The sequence below is a fragment of the Penicillium cataractarum genome (assembly GCF_028827025.1).
Source record: "Penicillium cataractarum strain IBT 29864 chromosome Unknown utg000007l, whole genome shotgun sequence".
NCBI lineage: Eukaryota > Fungi > Ascomycota > Eurotiomycetes > Eurotiales > Aspergillaceae > Penicillium > Penicillium cataractarum.
In genome coordinates this window covers 2,123,718-2,142,393 of record NW_026622743.1, presented here as the reverse complement: position 1 = coordinate 2,142,393, position 18,676 = coordinate 2,123,718, and the positions used below count along the sequence as shown (strand labels likewise).

General features: G+C 49.6%; 5 protein-coding genes across 5 annotated transcripts; 4 read left to right on the top strand and 1 right to left on the bottom strand.

Annotated features, from left to right (window-relative positions):
- Positions 1 to 325: 325 nt before the first annotated feature.
- N7496_008407 (putative pH signal transduction protein PalA) lies at positions 326 to 3,348 on the top strand (the record flags this gene model as incomplete). Its single annotated transcript, XM_056701326.1, has 7 exons — positions 326 to 333; positions 407 to 644; positions 714 to 768; positions 837 to 1,731; positions 1,793 to 2,367; positions 2,437 to 2,839; positions 2,922 to 3,348. 7 exons carry the CDS (start codon positions 326 to 328, stop codon positions 3,346 to 3,348), a joined length of 2,601 nt encoding a protein of 866 aa, XP_056553389.1.
- A 3,077-nt stretch (positions 3,349 to 6,425) lies between these two features.
- Positions 6,426 to 8,599, top strand: N7496_008406 (transient receptor potential ion channel family protein; the record flags this gene model as incomplete). Its single annotated transcript, XM_056701325.1, has 2 exons — positions 6,426 to 6,801; positions 6,921 to 8,599. The coding sequence occupies 2 exons, from the start codon at positions 6,426 to 6,428 to the stop codon at positions 8,597 to 8,599; spliced, it is 2,055 nt and encodes a 684-aa protein (XP_056553388.1).
- A 781-nt stretch (positions 8,600 to 9,380) lies between these two features.
- Positions 9,381 to 10,702, bottom strand: N7496_008405 (TLC domain-containing protein; the record flags this gene model as incomplete). The annotated part of the gene is made up of 2 exons (XM_056701324.1): positions 9,381 to 9,770; positions 9,839 to 10,702. The coding sequence occupies 2 exons, from the start codon at positions 10,700 to 10,702 to the stop codon at positions 9,381 to 9,383; spliced, it is 1,254 nt and encodes a 417-aa protein (XP_056553387.1).
- Positions 10,703 to 14,413: 3,711 nt separating this feature from the next.
- Positions 14,414 to 15,888, top strand: N7496_008404 (Serine/threonine-protein phosphatase PP-Z; the record flags this gene model as incomplete). The annotated part of the gene is made up of 3 exons (XM_056701323.1): positions 14,414 to 15,583; positions 15,650 to 15,798; positions 15,864 to 15,888. 3 exons carry the CDS (start codon positions 14,414 to 14,416, stop codon positions 15,886 to 15,888), a joined length of 1,344 nt encoding a protein of 447 aa, XP_056553386.1.
- Positions 15,889 to 16,720: 832 nt separating this feature from the next.
- N7496_008403 (uncharacterized protein) lies at positions 16,721 to 18,649 on the top strand (the record flags this gene model as incomplete). The annotated part of the gene is made up of 3 exons (XM_056701322.1): positions 16,721 to 17,473; positions 17,545 to 18,142; positions 18,237 to 18,649. 3 exons carry the CDS (start codon positions 16,721 to 16,723, stop codon positions 18,647 to 18,649), a joined length of 1,764 nt encoding a protein of 587 aa, XP_056553385.1.
- Positions 18,650 to 18,676: the final 27 nt, after the last annotated feature.

Sequence of the window (18,676 nt, the reverse complement as noted above, 5' to 3'; positions counted from 1 at the left end):
GAATGCCGCTGGGGCTGCAAAGAATTTATCTTTTGTAGAGTGTAAGCCGTAGGATCTCTAATACATTGTAACAGCAGTGTAATGAATAGCCCGGATCTAAAGAATAGACATGACATGATGTAAAGAATAACCACGTTCTATGCCGATCTACCTCGTGTTCATAGATCTCGTGCGCCATGCGGAGTGGCTGCCTCAGGCTCTCCACACGTCATCCCGTTGCCCGGTGGGGTTGCAGCAACGTCTCGCGGTCAACAAACGAGCTCACGTTTTTCGCCCAGACCACCACCTCCTCCCACCTCTCCCCCTCACCCCGCCAATCTCGACAATGACATCGTGAGTAAACTACCCGCCATGGCCAGCTTCCCCACCTACAATCCTAACCCTATACTCATTCTCTCCAATCTAGCAATATCCTACAATTCCCATTCCGCCGGTCCCACACCGTCTCGCTATCCGATGCGATCACCCAGTATATCTCGTCCAAATATGACCAGCGCCCAGATATGTTCGCGGACGATCTGATGATCATCGATCGTCTGCGGAGCGAGGCTGTTAATGTTCAGGAACCGCATATTAGTGGGATTAGTCGGTTGGTCACGTATGCGGCGCAGTTGAAGTGGCTTGGTGGGAAATTTCCAATTGATGTACACCTCCCGATGTCTCTGATGATTTGATTTGGTGGGGTTGTGGTTGACCGGTATCTTGTGTTATAGGTCGGGGTGGACTTTTCGTGGTATCCTGCTTTGGGGTTTAATTCTGCGCGACCTGGTGAGTTATAGCTTGGTGGGGGTGGTCTTTCATCCCTCGAGTATATACTAACAGGTTGCGGTGAACAGTATCCCAAAATAACCTCCGTTTTGAGCTGGCGAATATCCTCTTCAATCTTGCCGCTCTATACTCACAACTCGCATACGCGCTGAACCGGACAACTTCGGATGGTCTCAAGCAGGCATGTAACTATCTCTGCCAAGCAGCCGGAGTCCTGGCCCACCTTCGAACAGACATAATCCCCGATCTTCGCTCCTCCCCGCCAGAGGATATGGACGAGATGACATTGCAGAGTCTGGAGCAGCTCCTGCTAGCACAGGGTCAGGAGTGCTTCTGGCAAAAGGCTGTTAAGGATGGACTAAAGGATGCCTCGATTGCTCGGCTTGCGGCAAAGGTTTCCGACTTTTATGCTGATGCGGGTGACTTTGCCGTCAAGTCCAACGCTATCAGCACGGAGTGGATTCACCACATGTCGGCTAAACACCATCACTTTGCTGCCGCGGCACAGTACCGGCAATCGCTGGACTGCTTGGAGAAGCGCAAGTACGGAGAAGAGGTTGCGCGGCTCCGCGATAGCTTGAACTGCGTTAATGAGGGTCTGAAGGAGTCGCGGTGGATTAACAAAACAGTGATCGGCGATTTGAACGGGTTGAAGAGCCGTGTTGCGGATGATTTGAAACGCTCCGAGAAAGATAATGATATTATATATCTAAGTCCCGTGCCGCCAAAGTCCGAGCTCAAAAGTCTAGATCGGGCCTGCATGGTGGCTTCCAAGGCGCCGTCGCAGGTGACCGATGCGATTTCTATGCTTGGGGATAACGGGCCATTGGGTCAGCCGCTGTTTTCGAAGTTGGTGCCGTATGCCGTGCATATTGCGGCTAGCATCTACTCGGATCGCAGAGACAGACTGGTCAACGAGACCCTTATTGGGGAACTAGAGTCTATGACTGACAAGTTGAGAGAGTATGTTTGGATGTTCTGGTTTGCACTACTTGAGACGGAACTGGGCTAACAGAATTACTAGTCTGCTGTCATCGCTCAACCTTCCAGGCTCGCTACAGGCTCTGGAAAAGCCTCTCGGTGTTCCAGGGACTGTAGTCTCTCACGCAGAGGAGATGCGACAACAAGATGGATTGAACCGCTTGCGCCGGTCAGTCGAAGACACGGCCAAGGTCAAGTCCAACGACCGATCTATATACAACGAAGGCGTCGAGCTACTAGCAGCTGAAAAGGCAGAGGATAATGCGGCACGACGAAAGTATGGCACCGATCGATGGGCGCGCGAGACCTCCGAGGCTGCTGCGCCAAAGATCTACAACACGTTGAAGGAAATCAACGGCTATTTCACCTCCGCTCAGAGCAGTGACGATTTGGTTGAGCGTAAGCTGCGTGATTCAGAGGCCGTGTTCCGTGTCTTGACGGGAACGAATCGGGATCTCGAGTCTTTCGTGCCCAGCAGTCGTAGGGCTACTATTCCACCGGAGGTAGAGCGGGAGGCTATCAAGTTGCGAAGCTGCTTGAGTGAGGTCAATCGGATGGAGAACCGTCGACGCCGGCGAATCCAGACACTGAAGGATAAAGCCCGGGCAGATGATATCCGTGAGTTACAACCTAGATAGGCTTCCCCGGTACTCTAGTTTCAGAAAATGACTGACTGCAATTATCCAGACCCCGCTCTGCTGAAGGAGACCGCGCGGTTAGAACGCGAGTTCCCGATGCAAGCCATCCAAGCGAGCCAATTCGAGGATCTCTTCGAAGAGAGTCTACGACTGTACGATTCCGACAATGATATGCTCGCACAGGAAAGACGAGACCAGGAGCAGATCTCTGAGCAGGTCCGCGAAGCCAATCATTCTTTCACCCGAGCACACAAGGGAGACACCTCCAACAAGGAGCGTGAAACCGCCTTGCAAGAGCTGGAAAACGGATACCTGAAGTACAAGGAGATCATTTCAAACCTTGAGGTCGGCCGCAAGTTCTACAACGACCTCGCGAAAATCGTCAGCAGATTCCGCGACGATGCAAAAGCCTTCGTGCATCAGCGTCGTATGGAGACGAGTCAATTGGAAGCGTAAGCCAACCCCTCCCATTCCTCGAAACAAATTACCCGTTTCAGCATGTGCATATCAAATACTCATCCTCACGTCTCACAGAGATATTTCCAACGTAACCGCCATGTCCTCGCTGCGCCTCTCTCAGCCTCACCTACACCAGACATCCCCCCAGCCAACCCGCACCCACCATCAGCCTTCTACCTACTCAGGCGTACCGCCAGTCCAGGCACCGGCACAGGTACCCGCTCAAACAGCCCCTCAACCCCCGGCGGCTCCGGCTCCAGTCCCTGTACAGATGCATTCCCAGCGGCCCTCAGCAACTGCCGCACCCCTGACCGCGCCGCAACCAGTACGCGCCGCGGTTGCTCCACCCTCGGTGCCGATGCCGGGCATGTGGTCGCCTGAGATGGGGATTCGATTTGACTCCGCTGGTGTGCCGCCCGGTGCGAATGCTGGACCTACGACGGCCGCGGGGAGGGGACAGACTGGGACGTGGGATCCTAGTCAGGGTGTGCGGTTTTCGTAGGTGTATAGAGATGAAGTGGAGTTGGGATTGTACATACGCATTTGTTAGATATTACTATTGCATACACTGAGGTGATGAAACAATGCTGTTACGATTTCCGAAATGGATCCAGGTAGGGAGTACAGTCAGGGTATACCTATAGAGTAGATCTCCGTCGATCTCCCACGTAAACACCAGGCTATCTAAACCCAATCCCGAGTCTTGGCCAAACAACATTCCAAGAGTGCGCAAGTACCAATTCTCCTCAAATTCGCCCCATCTACCCACAACAAGGCCCGCCACCCCTCAACGAGTTAGCCAGCCTGGCACAGCCTTCAGACATTTCAGGGTCACCTCCACCATCACCAGGCTTACGCAACACTCGAACGGATAAAAGCACGGAGTAACTATAAAGCGCCGCACCGACCTCCACCAGGGGCGGACGATAAACGCCAGTTGCTCAAAACCCATAATTGGTCAGCTTATCGACCGCTTTCATAGCCGCTTTTGCCCTGATGCCTTCTTCTTTCGGCCAGGGTGACGCTATTACTGTACTACCGATTTGACTATCCCCTTGCTTATCTTTTCTCTTGTCTTTTCTCTTCTCTTCTATGGTTATGTGAATTCTGCCGGACTTTCTGCCTTGGAAAATTGGTTTTGAGCAATTGGCGCTTATCGTCTACCTCACCACCAAACAACCACACTTCAGTGGCTAACAAATTAATGCAATAATACAAATACCTACATGAGACTAGTCAACGTTATGACCATCCAAGCAGCCTGTCAGAAACTGTTAGTCCGGTAGGGCTCGTGCCAAGTGTCTCTCTTCTCCGCACGCAAGAGGGTTCGTTTAGGGTCCTGATCGCAGGTGCCGGGTTTAAGGAGAGACATTGTCAGCCACAGTAGGGTACCGTAGCACTGCGAGGATTTTATTTCTGGACTGAGCAACCACTGAGTACTGTACTGTACTGTAGTAAGCGGGGGGTTAGCCACATCGGCTAATTAACGAAGTAACCAATCCAGCGCGGAGTGTCGCATCTCTTCTAAAGTTAAGCAGAAGCTTCAAGCTGCAGTGCTGGGTTATTATCTGACTTGTCGAGGGAATTGAACCCCTAAACCATTTAGCAATATGACCGGTAGTTTAGTACAGTATTTATTAGCTGGTAGCTACCCCCATAGACTTGGCTAGACTATTTAAGTGCTGTGACTACTTTAGCCCCTAGACCCCTATCCTGTCTAGCCCACATTTCCCTATACTGTATTCTCTGTACTAGTAATGCACTACCTCAGTAACTAATATCTTGCAAGCTCGACGAGACAGCCTCGAGGAGAAGGGGGGCGAGATTGGGCTTACTACAGAGTCTGTGCATGCAGCATTGTGCAAGCACTAGTCCATTAACAGCGTTAGCTCCACCGGCGGCGCCGTGGGCCTGCGGAGCGGAGCCTGGCTTTTTTTTTCTTTCCCTGCAGCAGCCATTCAGGGACTCGGTTTGCAGACGAGCACGACATCAGATTACGAGTACTCCCTGACTGACGTTTATGATGAGGGTTAGAGATGATCAGCTAATAATTAAGGGCTATTATGTGCTATGATTTTGTACAGTAAGGTTAAGGGTGGATAATTGGAGAAATTGGAGATTCTTAGCGGTCGGATTAGATCGTTCCATGGAAGCACGTTGTCGTATCTTAGTAATGTTTCTATTAATATCGATACGACTGTTTCCCTACGCACACTCGTACAGTCAGTAGTATATTTTTCATAAATACAGTACAGTGCGGAGCATAATACTGCCCTTTGCTAAACGCTACGCTTTGTTTAGCCTGACGGTTCGTCTGGCTCCCCCCAAGGCCCGAGACCTCCGGAGCCAAACCAAACGCAGCCAAACCGGATGCTGGCGGCGCTTACGGAGAATTCCAATTACCCTATGGTGGTTAAGCCACATGCGGTGTTTAAACCATTCTTGGATTGTAGTGCGGGATTTGTAAGTTGGAAAGAGGGGGGAGATGTCTGTCTTTACTCTTGTATGTCAATGTCAATCCGTTTGGACGGTGAACAGAATGATTGCTGTCAAGTACGTACAACTGGCAGCGGTGACGTCGACTAACCGTTTATCTTCTGCACTCGTGTACCCGCTGGACCGCTGATCCAGATGTGGTGGATCGCTGGGAAAGTGCGGTAGATGACATCAGTGCATCAGATAGAGAGGCCGATCGGGTCTGGTTTTAATTCAGGGTCTGTAACGATCAATTCGGAGATACAGTTGTAACTCGATAGGGTATGATAGTAGTAAAGAGATAGTATGAATAAGTATCTGGAGAAGGCATCGTTAAATCATATCAGGAGTACGTGGTTGGTGTGGCTGAATGGGAAAACCGGGAATTGGGGATTTGGAGAAACGAAAAAAAAACAAGATGGTTTATGGTTCGTTCGGGATTAGGATCAAATCTGATTTCATTGATCTTCTCCCCACGATCTACCTAATGATGTAGTTGATTTGCACTCTTTCTTTGAGACTCTCTCCCCGAACAAAGCGATCAGGGAGTCCGAAACTGAAACATACTGAGGGTAATGAGAGTGGCAGTGTTGAGCGGATAAGGCCGGGATGGTACTGTATAGTATACTCTGTATCCTACTACACTATGTACTACTGTCTTATTGTCTTATACACAAGACAATAATCGGCTATATTGCATATTTTATTCCTGTCCTCAGAAAAGGCCCCCCATTTAATCTTTTATGGATCTTGATGGAGTTAGTCTCAGGGTGTCTTATTTGTTCGGCTCTAGACGCCCGTTCCTTGCTGATCCAATCCATTATCCACCAAAATCCACCCCCCCACGACTCTAGGCCATCCTCTTTCTCATTTATTCTTATATATGATGCTGCCTTGCTCGGGCGCGCCCCCAATCCCAACCCCCATTTTTACCGCTTCCCGTCATGTACATCCCGCTGACCTCCAAATAATCCCATCACCACCTTCGCTGTCGACACCACTCGCTTGATCGTACGGCTCTTTCGCTCTCGCCCTCGCCCTCGCTTTTCTTTTTCCTTTTTCCCTAACCCGCACTGGGCTTAACCGGTCTTCCCAACTTCCACCATGCGGTTTCCGCGCTGGCTGGCCGCGGGCTGCTTCGCTCTCAGTATGGCCCCGCCCGTTGCCGCCGAGAAGTTACTACAATCTCACGCCCTCGTTCCATGTTCGAATGATGGAATTATTTCGGTCAACCATTTTGATATCGTCTTTACACCCGGGAATATGAGTGCGACGATTAGTTTTGACGGAGAGGCCACCTACGCCGGCAAAATTCGTATCGATCTCGAACTCTATGTCTATGGGTACAAAGCCACCACCAAATCATTCGATCCATGTGTCTTGAATGTCGATGCGCTCTGCCCACTGCAAAAAGATACCGCTTTGAAAATCGCAAATGTCCCGCTAGACCTCTCGGGCGTCGACTTGTCTATTATCCCGAGTGAGTTGTGATCGTGGTTGTCTTATCTGATAGGAAACCGCTCGTGCTTTGTTAAATGAATATCCGGATCCCGCCGGATCATCCCCAAATTCATGCTTGACTAACCTAAACCCTCATAGGTATTGCATATAGCGTCCCCGATCTCGATGCCTTGGTCCGTCTCGAAATTATAGACGCCGAAACTGGCGGCAAAGTGACTTGTGTCCAGGCCTGGGTCAACAATGGCGTGACGGTCGACCAAATGGGCGTGGCATGGGCCATGGCCGTTCTAGTCGGATTAGGACTTCTCTCCACGGTCGTCGTATCGATTCTCGGCCACGCTAATATCGCAACTCACGTCGCTTTCCGCACGTTACTCTTCCTCGGCTTCTTGCAGAGCCAGGCTATGTGGGGTATGACGGCTGTTAGCCAGCGCCCACTGGTTCAATCGTGGACGCAACTCTGGCAGTGGACGATGGGGTTGGTGGGTGCTCCGTTCTTGCAGACCATTTGTACTTGGTTTCAGCGTTCGACGGGTGGTACCCCCTCCCAGATTCTCACCCAGACCGATGAGTATTCGGTGATTATGCAGAAGCGCTCGTATGAGCCTGGATCGCTGGTGGCCCGTACCACGGATATGACGGTCGATGGTGGAGAAGTCGAGGTGCGAGGTATCGAGCGCGTGGGTTTCCGTATTAACATCGAGCCAACCAACATCTTCATGACGAGCTATCTGTTCTTCTACTTTGTGACAGTGGCTTTCCTCTTGGTGATCTTGTTCCTCAAGCTGGTTGTGCCCCGACTGGCCAAGAAAGCGAAAAGCGCAAAGATGGAGCGCCCGATGGTCGCAACATCCGATTGGAAGGACTTTATGCGCGGCAGTCTATATCGACTGGCTTCGATTGGATATCCGCAAATATGTGCCCTCGGTCTGTGGGAGTTGATCCACCGAGACTCCGCCGCCGAGATCGTCCTTGCCATCTGCATGTGGCTCACGATGACCATTGTTCTCTGCTGGGCAATCTTCAAGGTCTTCCAACGCGCCCGACTATCACGAACCCTCCGCCAAAACCCCGCCTACACTCTCTACTCCGACCCCGTCTGCCTCACTCGCTGGGGCTTTTTATATGTCAACTACAGAGCACAAGCCTACTACTTCATGATCCCGCTCTTCCTCTACACCCTCGCCAAGGGCCTCGTCATCGCCTTCGGACAGTCCAGCCCCCTAGCCCAAGCCATCGTCCTCCTCATCACCGAAGCAGCCTTCCTAGTCGCCACATGCGTGATTAGACCCTACATGAACAAAACGGCCAACGTATTCGCCATCATCGCCACAGTCCTCAACTTCCTCAGCTCAATCTTCTTCCTCTTCTTCACAAACGTCTTCAACACCCCCGAACTCGTCGGCGGCGTCATGGAAGTCCTCTTCTTCTTCCTCAACGCCGTCTTCGCCCTCGCCCTCCTTGTCTTCTTCCTCATCGGCTTCTACTACGTCGTCACCCTAAAAGAACCCGCCGAACAATACACCCGTCTCGCCGATAACCGCTCCTCCACCGTTCTCGTCGAAGACCGCCGTATCACCGAGCTGCAGCCGCTGGAGAAGAACCTCGAAGTCGAGGATGGCCATATGACATCCCGTGGAAATGTCTGGGAACCTGTTTCTACCCGGTCAACATCTGAAGAGGATATCACTGAGGCACCGCAGCAGCCATTCGGTCACACCCTGCAGCCAACTCTACCTTCCATCCCGACCAGTGACTCTGATAGCTTACAGTCACGGCGGTACGATGTACCACGGCAGGAAGAGCGGTTGGTTTGAAAATACCCGCCCCTTCTATCTACCTACCTACATACGCCACCATCTCTCCTTTTACATGTCTATATCTGCATTCATTTTCCTGCATCTTTCTCCTTTCTGTTTATAGTGATGACCACCCTCTCATTTCCAGCCAGTTTCTTTGCACAGTTGCACATTTTTCGGAAGAGAAGCCCCGGGAGCTTCGATACATGGGGACCTCGGCGTTGGGCTCTGCATTCATTTTTTTTTCTTTTTTCGTTGTGTATATATGGGCCTTGGCGTTTGACTCTTTTCGACTCTTGACTCTGTGGATACTTGCACTTGCATTTACGGTGGCATTAGATACTTCGTTAGAGAGCCGTGGGCTTGATTATGGAACGTATGATGTCCTCGGGATGAATGAATGCCTCCAAATTGGAGAGCTATCGAATACTTTTTTATTTCAAGAAATGATGTGCTTGTATGTGCTTCATTAGACATTAGACATTGATGTAGAAACAAGTTGTAAATATGCAAAGTATTATACAGAAGTGTGGGTTTGATGCATGGACACTGTACTGTTCAATGCAGTCTCCCCACTTCTCGGTCGATCATGCTATCAGTCCAAACGTGGTGATGGGCTTGATTTGAACCATGGTTTTCGGGACGACCCAGCCCGTTTCGCTTCATGCAGTCCGTAATGCAATAATGCAAGGGCAACAACCTTATTTTCGACAATTGCGCCACAGTAGGCAATGCCAACTGCCAAAAGGAGTTCTGCCTTGAAATCTCTCTCTCTGAACATCAAGACTCACCAAAAAGCCTAGTGACCCTTAGCCACCCCATTCCCCTTAACAACTCCATTCTGACTACACCCAACCTCCTCTCCATCCGACTCATCCTCCGACCGATCATCCTTCTTCTCGCCCGTGGAAATAAACTTCCACGCACTGCGCAGCAGACAATACAGCCAGAAGAGATTGAGACTCTGCAGCATCGCCAGCAAAGCGAAGGTGATGATATTCGAGATCCAGCATTTATACTGCTGCGTCTCCCAGTTCAGCTCGTAAGGACCAACGGTGCGGAACTCGGTTAGTAGCGACCAGAGGATGCGGAGGTTCAGGTAGTGACGCAGATAGATCCATGTACCGACGTTGAGGGCGTAGAAGGGGATGACGAGTTCAGAGTCGATATAGTGGAAGGATTTGGAGACCTGTCATATAAGAATATTAGTAAACCGAGTATAACCAGCAGAGCAAAAAAAAGCAATTCATCACATACCGCAAGGAAGAAATCACTGATATCATGCGTGATATACACAGCAATACCAATATACGTAAAATGGAACCGATAACTCAGCCCAATCAACGCCAAAGTAACAATATGATGCGCAACAAGCTCCCTAAAATCCTTCCTAGGCTTCTCCATCCCCAAAACCATCACAAGCGCCTGCTGCGCCCAATACGCCGCCTCAAACAGATAATAAAACTTAAACGCCGCCTCATGCGTCAGATGCGGGAATAACTCATACATGCCCCTGGTATTAAAATACCACACCGGCGTCTGCCGCATAACATATAGTCCGACCGGTCCAGAGATGCCAAAGTATATCGCCGTGTACATCTGCTCCATGAAGCGCAGCTGTTTACCGCGGGATTTGATGCCCGAGGCGCGCGCGAGCGGGTCCAGGAGTTCTTGCATGATGAATTCCCGGGTGAAGGTTAATACGATCGTGTAGAAGGATACGAAGGCGATGTCCCACAGGCCCTTGCCGTATTGGGCCGGTGCGCTCGACCCTGTGGCCGGGTCCTGGCGGTAGGAGAGGAAGATGAAGTGGTGGATTATGTTGGACTCGGTCGGGTCGAGGGCGTAGAGCGAGGCGAATGCGACTAGGAGCAGGAGGGGGATGGACCAGGTATGCTTGATAGCGCGCCTTTTCAGCCGTCGCAGGAGTGAGCGCGGCTTCTTGCGCGTGCGGCCCGGTTTGACATCTTCGTGTCGTGCATGGCCGTTGGAAGCGGGTTCGGTCGGAGCTGGAGCTGTTGATGTTGGTACAACTTGCTCGGTCTTGCGGCGGCGGGTGGAAACTCCGTTGACGGTGGATCGCTGGGCAGCGAGGGTGCCGGAGTATGTGGGCGCCGCCATCTGGATGAGGGATTGGGGAACGGGGGGAGGAGAGGAATGTCCGCGGAGGAAAAGGTGAAGACGTGTTTGAATATTAATCGCCTTTTCCCCCACTCCTTTTTGATTTGTTCCAATCACCGGAGGAGTAAGGCTGTTGAAGGAGCGTTTCATCTTACAGATCCGATTTGTCCCCTTTTTGGGTTTAGTTGATTGTTGTGGAGGCCCGAGGCTGCGAATGAGAGGCCCCTGTTGTTCTCGGAGTCCGCGCATGCCGATGACCGATATTTTAATCGGGTAGGTGTATTGGGGGATTTCTATTGAAAATGTGTTTAGAATTGGAATTCTGAAAAACAGGCTCATCGATCAAGATAAACGTAGGGTTATACTTAATCTTGTTGATGTCTAGATATATCGGGGCGAGGACCCGAGCGGGTGCCAAGATATATATTCCTAATACCAGGCATGCTTGATGACATGGGTTGATATTGCTCGAATTCAGTAGAAGATTGAATGATACTTATTTATGATATTCAATGTAAGACGGTAGAAATCTTCACCAGAATATTGCTAGCGCATGAGTGTGTGGGACGGCAACGTACAACCTTGTGGATCGCGTGAATTCAGTCAATGCCGAACCAAGATGGGAGATTCTAGATTTGAAGGAAGTTCCCAAGTTCCGTTTGTAGCTTGCTGTTACTCAAATTCAGTAAAGAAGCACTTTAAAAGGCCGTTCTACCAACACAAAGGAAGTAAATCTTTTCTTTATTCCCCAGACCTAGTTCTATATCATTCCGAACCCCCCTCATACATACAGTATACTTAACTCTTTAGACATATATCCCCTCGTATATTTCAAGGCAATTTATATTCTACCCTGATATTTGCACGAGATGCCTACGAAAACCTCCTTGAGGAGTTCACTGGCAGCCCACCAGCATACCTGAAGCGATATGAGTTTGTCGAAGGCAACGAGGCGGATGTGGAATGGATATGGTATTGCGATTTACCAAGCCTTTCTCTCCACTGTTGATTTGTGACGCTAATTGATACTTTTGGTAAGTACAGACACTGAGATACTGGGCATGACCTGTTACTCAGTAAAGTTAGTTCAACTTAGCACCAGATACAACCATCGGGCTACCTTGAAGTCTGAAACCTACGCGACCCAGAACAGTGGGAGCCTGAGCACTTATACTCCAGATACGTCTCCTCCTTCGAGCAACACCATCTAGATCGGCAACTTGAACGACTTGGAAAACATATCCGTCGTGATACGAGCTCTGTGAACGCTCAACGACCCGCTCTTAAAACCGGGCCTTCTCTCTTCAGACCCCTATTCACAGGTATTTCCCGGCATGGAAAGCCAATCTCTGACGAGCAGATACAAACTCCTGTCGCTCGAGACCCGTGACCGAATGGAATCTGCTATGCTACAAGCCACCAGCCAGCACCCGGTCTACCCTTGCTGGGTCTGCAGCGAGGAGGAGCAGGATACTCGAACAGCTACTGTGATTACGCCTGTGAATATACCGGTACTGGTCTTACCAACGCGAAGCTGAAGTCTTCAGGTAAACGCAACCCTCCGGATGATCATCTACGGCGAAACATCGAAACATTTGCCCAAAACAGAATGGCTATTTTGGAATCTAGAAGAAGCTTGTCAGGATTTGATTGTGATATGTGACTGACATGCCGCACATATCATGTCCCGATATTGCTTCAGATACTGGATTTGAGGTATTTCATGTTGGTGCCTAGGCAGGCGCCCCAATCTATGCAAGGCGTAAACAGTGGGGCATGGGGTTGACTGCCTTACTGAGAGATCGAGTTACTTATTCACAAAGCCCGCATGATCGAGGATGAATTCGATGCGTTGGTGTGACTCTGTACCATGGAAGGACGAGGGGTTAAATTTTTGTCGCTGGTGCCTGAGACCTGGGGTGGTAGACCTTATCGCTGGGTTGCCTTGCATCATCTTACTCTGTGATCTTGACGGGCTATGTGAACATGTACGGGCCATTCAATTAGGAACATTAAAGCTAAAATTATTTCAAAAATGAGTTTCGCTTAGTACCGATAGGCATTGCAAGTTCCGAAGGTAGAATATACTTGTATGTCCGGATTGGAATAACCTCTAGGAATTTAAAAATAATAAACATGAAACTAGTAATGAATTCCCTGTTTTTTTGCTTATCGATGTGCATTGTGCTATCATAATTGCTTCTGTTGTGATAATACGCGGCGAGGGACGTTTCAAGCTCTCTACCTAAGCAGCTCGGACTGAATTTGGTATAACCGCCAACACGTGGGTGTTTAACAATCTCCTAAGAGCCAATTCGCGACAGAATCCCTAGACCTTGGTAAGGTTATAGTTGGTGCTCATATATTCCCTGATTCTTATCATGATAAAACCTAATAAGCCCGCAGTGATATCTTAAGTCTCTTCGTTTTCTTAAGACAGCGAGATAGCCGAGATTACATATGGGTCTACTGGCAGAAAAATGCCACGTAGTTTTTGCAAGACACCAGAGTCTTGAGGCTATGCCCCACCTTTCGTTGCATTTGACAGATTCTGCGTTGGTATTTTCAAAGGTAGCACTCCCTAGAGCTTTCAGGCCAGGCAGAGAAGTCGTGTCGTCATAGCTGTCCAATGAAATCTCTAAATCAGTGGAGCTAGCATTGCTCATCGTGTGGAGGAGAAGAAGCCCGATACGATGAAAGACAAGCAGCGGTCGATGCCCCAATTGCAAGGATAGCTATGAATACTGACAGCTGTTTACATTGGTACTTTTGATCATAAGAGGGGGGGGAAAGAGGAGAACTGTAGAGATGATTGACTCAAAAACAGCCACAATCTGGAAAATGGGGGGAAAGCCACGACCCACAGGGCTGTGTATCATCCGACTGACTATTTTGTACGCTATTTCTTGCCAGTGAAAGCCTCTCTGCTCCAGGGTCAAGTGACCTCAATTTGGAACTGAGCACATCGATAAAGGAGGCGAATATGTTCTGACTCGTCGAATGTGATCATAAAGTGGAGAATTCTAGTGCTTCGTGGTGGCCAGTTAGCAAGGATTCTTAGGAATTTGTGTTTTCTCCACTTTCCGAAATGATCATCACTTCGGTACGCCCCACACAAGGTGAAAGGTAGAGTCAATGATTATTCTCCCGACCGTTTCGGTTTCCTTCAAAATTGGAGATTCTATTTCGGGGATTGACAGATCATTGATAGCCGTGATCGTGAATCATCAAAAGGATTTAACCTTCAGATCTAGGGTTAGCTCCCGGTACTCATAGCTACCCTGGTCAAAAAGGCTGATATGAATTATGTCATTATCACATGAAATAGTAAGAGGCAATAAACCGTCCATTCGAAAGCCACCCTCGTCGCCAAGGAGATGCCAAGGAAGCTAGACTCTCGTACAACCCCGCTTCCGGGGGTATCGCGCTGAGTCGCTGACAGAGGAAGCAGGCAACATGATAACGCCCGCCCCTCTGGAGGAGCGGAAATCTGATCAAAGATGCGACGGAGCTGATCCATTTGCTAACAGGGCGCCTACACTCATAGAACCCATGTCAATAATACCGAGCTGACCCCAGGCCCTCCGCTCAAAACCAGATTCCTCCTACAATTCTCAAGATTAAAAGGCCTAGGGACGCCCAAGGAAACCTAAAAAGTGACCAGCATTCTTGGACAACCGACGGTTTTACGAGCCGCAGCAGCCAAGACAGATGGCTTCTACCTGCAGCACCCCGAACAATGCGGATTTCCACGACAAACACATCAAAGGAAGCTCCCCCAAGGGTCTTTCTCTTCTCAGTCTGCTGAAAAGGAGTGGCAATCATCTGCGCCGATCCAGCAAAGATGATACCCAGCGAGCGTCAGATACGGCTTATCAAGCGACGCCGACCGAGAAATTTGGCTCCGTACAGCACATTGATTCAGCAAGTCAATTACCTGACAAAGATGTGAGTGGGAAATCGCCTCCAGCAGTCAATTCGACCAAGAAGCCGCCCGTTTCAATCCTGCGAAAGAGCAATTCACTCGACCTCGATTCCATTATCTGGGATGATTCATCAAGAGATCGCCAGAATATGCAAAGATCAGTCAATCTGGACGATATGATCGCACGACTCCTCCAGGTTGGACACTTGAAACCATCAAAGAGTGTCTGTCTCACTAATGCGGAGATCATCGCTGTTTGCTCGAATGCGCGCAACCTACTTCTCTCTCAGCCGGTTCTTCTGGAACTGAATGCACCGATCCAGATTGTCGGTGATCTACATGGGCAATTCCCAGATCTCGTTCGTCTTTTTGATACGTGCGGCCATCCCCCCGCCACCAACTACCTCTTCCTTGGAGACTATGTAGACCGCGGCAAGCAAAGCTTGGAGACGATGTTGCTCCTTTTATGCTACAAGCTCAAGTACCCAGAGAATTTCTTCATCCTACGAGGTAATCACGAATGTGCCAACATCACCCGTATCTACGGATTCCACGACGAATGCAAGCGACGCTGTAACATCAAAATCTGGAAGACCTTTACCGATGTTTTCAATTGTCTCCCCATCGCCGCTATTGTTGCAGAGAAGATATTCTGCGTTCACGGTGGTCTTTCGCCGAATCTTACAAACATGGATGATATTCGGAAAATATCTCGACCGATTGAAGTACCCGAGTACGGACTTCTGAACGATCTTCTTTGGAGCGACCCCGCCAACATCAAGGATTGGGGACCGAATGACGATCGCGGTGTGAGTTGGTGCTTTGGAAAGGCGCCCATTGTTAATTTCCTCAAACATCACGGATTGGACTTGGTTTGTCGGTCGCATATGGTCGTGGAAGGAGGGTATGAGTTCTTCGGAAACAAGTCGTTGGTGACGGTGTTTTCTGCACCGAATGTAAGTCTTCCATACTTTTGTCCGAGTTTATTGTGTCAGTGGCACAAGCTGACGTCGTTGGTCCAGTATTGCGGGGAATTCGACAATTGCGGGGCTAGCATGTCCGTTTCGGAAGATCTTTTGTGCAATTTCAATCTTTTGAAACCGTTCGACGCGAAGAAGTTGAACAAGCAAATGAGGAGAGCGAAGGAGTCTACGAGGACAGAGAAAGCTTTGTAAGTTTCTACGGGTCCTTGGCTGTGGAGTCCCCTGTTTCGAGTCCAAGCTAACATCGTGAAAGGCTCCGCCAAGTATCGTGGAATTGATCTCTATCTGAAGCTTGCATGATCTATGAACATCATATTGTATCTGTGTAGAATATTCTGAATACCTTGTTAATCGCGTGTTTCAATATGCCAACGGAAACGAATAACGATTTCTATTATACTTCCAGTACCCAGCCAAGTAAGACCATTTATAGCATTCCAAAAACCAATCAATTGAGTGAACAGACACTTGCCTGCTCTTTTGTCTGAACCGAATCAGAGATTGTGGTACGAAATATGCTCAAAGTGCCAATCGCGCAGTGAAAGACTATTGGAGGCTGTATGAGACCTGGTCCTCTGCTGGGGGCTGAAATCATGCCAACATCCACACGGCAACCGAATGTTTCATTAAGCGAGCACAACCAATGGAAAAATGAATGCATATGCATATAACCAATACCCATTGCAAAAAATCGACGTGGCGCAAATTGATTGTCATACAGGAACATCTACGGTGCCATCTCAACAACCGAACAAGCCTTTCGTATGCGTGGGGGCGGGATTCGTGTATTCCTGCAGGCCAATCACAAAAGTCAACATCAGCTCCAGAACGAAGAAAAAGTGGGACCTCTCGCACTCTACCCTTGTAAATAGGTTGTCTAATTGCGCTCGGGCCTGGAGATGTGCATCGTGCTCTATGAGTTCAACATACAGCCGCCCGTATCTGGTAGAGCTAGTATTTCAAATGGAGGTACATTTCGGGCTGAAAGTAGAATTAGAGCCATTTAGAACTGTTAAACCAAGCTATAAAAAGATGTAACCACCCGTAGGAGTCCCATCATTTAAGAATTCTTCTAAATATTCACTTGGTGTACCTTCGATCTACATCGCCATGGGTAAAGGGCTCGCCAGATTGATTGGCTCGGGCATTGGCTTCACTTCTGAAGCAATCCATGCCGCCCGTCGCCAAAATACAGACTCTACATCTACCTCCAACTCCGAGACCCCTCGCTCTCTTCCTGGTACGGAGAAGGAGGATGACCAGTACGTCGTTGCCGATAGCGAGCGACCCGACGCCTTCCTCGACCGCGAGATCACAAAGCGATCCAACGAATCGAAGGTCCCGGGGTACTCGGAGCTTCCAGTCGACGACCAAACCCAAGAATTTGCCGAAGAACAGCGAGAGAGCCATAATGACTACGTAGATGGAGAAGAAAACGGCCCAGCCTACTCCAAGGGCGATGTAGAGCGCTCAATGGACGAAGATGAGGCCGCCTGGCAGCTGGATGAGGCCGCTGAGCAGTGGGGATTGCCGGCGTATGAGGAAGATGAATATTTTTCTGGTGATTCTGCTACTCAGATGAACCACGAGGTAAATCCTGAGAGTGAGCACGCTCCAATGACTGAGAATGACTTCGAGGAAACCAAGGAGAAGAAGCGAGATGCCATGGTTCGCGCCCTTGTACAGATGGCTGGACCACCTGGACCGGTGCGACGGCTCCCTTGTCCTGTTATCATCCCTCAGAGGAGACCTGGCGCGAAGAAGCGTGGATTCGTGCGTGCATATGCGCCTGTGCTGGCCGATTGTGGTATCAGCCAAGACGTCTTCGTGAAGTTCATTAGTGACTTTCACAAAGCTAGTCAGGTTGGTTGGCCCCCAATCACCTCTCTTTGTGGAGTTTCAAAACCTGAGACAAATAACTGACCATGTTATAGGCATCCTTATGGCTTCAGGTCATCGTTGTCGCTGCCAACGTAACCGGATTCTCCCCTTCATTGACTGTCGCGTTAACAGCAGCTGCCATTCAAATCGTAGCCGAAACAGCTATGCAATTCCAAATCCGCCACCGCACCAACAGCTACCTCGACAAGGTGAACCAAGAGTTGTTCATACCCCGTGGCCAATATGCTATGGTTATGAAATTCAAAGAACGTAATCTTAGCCAAAAGCAGGAATCTTCGGGTTCATTCTCTGATATGCTTGGCGGGCTTTTCTCCACCGAGAAGGTCGATGTTAGCCAGTCAGGTGTGAAGTCCGAGGTTGATCCAGCATCGACCCAGCCTACCACAAGTAATATATTGGAGTTCAATGCAGCCGCGACAATCTCAAAGTTCACTCATAGCGAGGAGCACCCGGAGATGAATGCGTGGACAAAAAAAATGAAACACTATCGGGATGTCAGCGGTAGGACTCATGGTGCGCTCGAGCTTCCAGAGTGCGCACCTCTGATCTTCCCAGACATTGATCGAGCTGCGATGCGGGTGAGAGAGGGGGAAGGAGCCCAAGTCGAAGTTCCAAAGTGGGAGGACTTGGGTTAGAGATTACATTGACCGAAAGTCGCAGGCAGAATTTGTGAGTATAATTTAGTTTCTTATGACTGAACTGAGTGCTAACAAGAACTAGGAAGCTGATCACAAAGGATCTGCTTTAGCGGTTTCCGAGTCCGGAAGAAAGGCCTTTAAGTCAAGATACAATGATCCCAGCCACCCAGCAAACAACGGCAAGCTCCTCTCGGCACTTACCGGCGGATTGTATAATCCTAAGCCTGGTCTAATCGAGCGAGCTGGAATGGCCATCAAAGAATCGCAAGATAAGAAGCGAGCTGCGCAAGGACTGCCGCCTAGTGAGCCCTGGAAGGATAAGTTGCGAAGGAAGAAGAAGGAGCAGACTGGGCGGCTTAAGATCCTCCAGGAGGATGTGATCTATCTGATGATTGTCAACATGCCTACGGAGGAAGAGCTCAAGGAGTCAGTTGCGGAGCTGAGGCATCTCATGGAGACTGAGGGGCGGACTCTTCCACCCGGACACTCTCGACGGTAATGGGTATGCTCATATCTATTGTCTCAC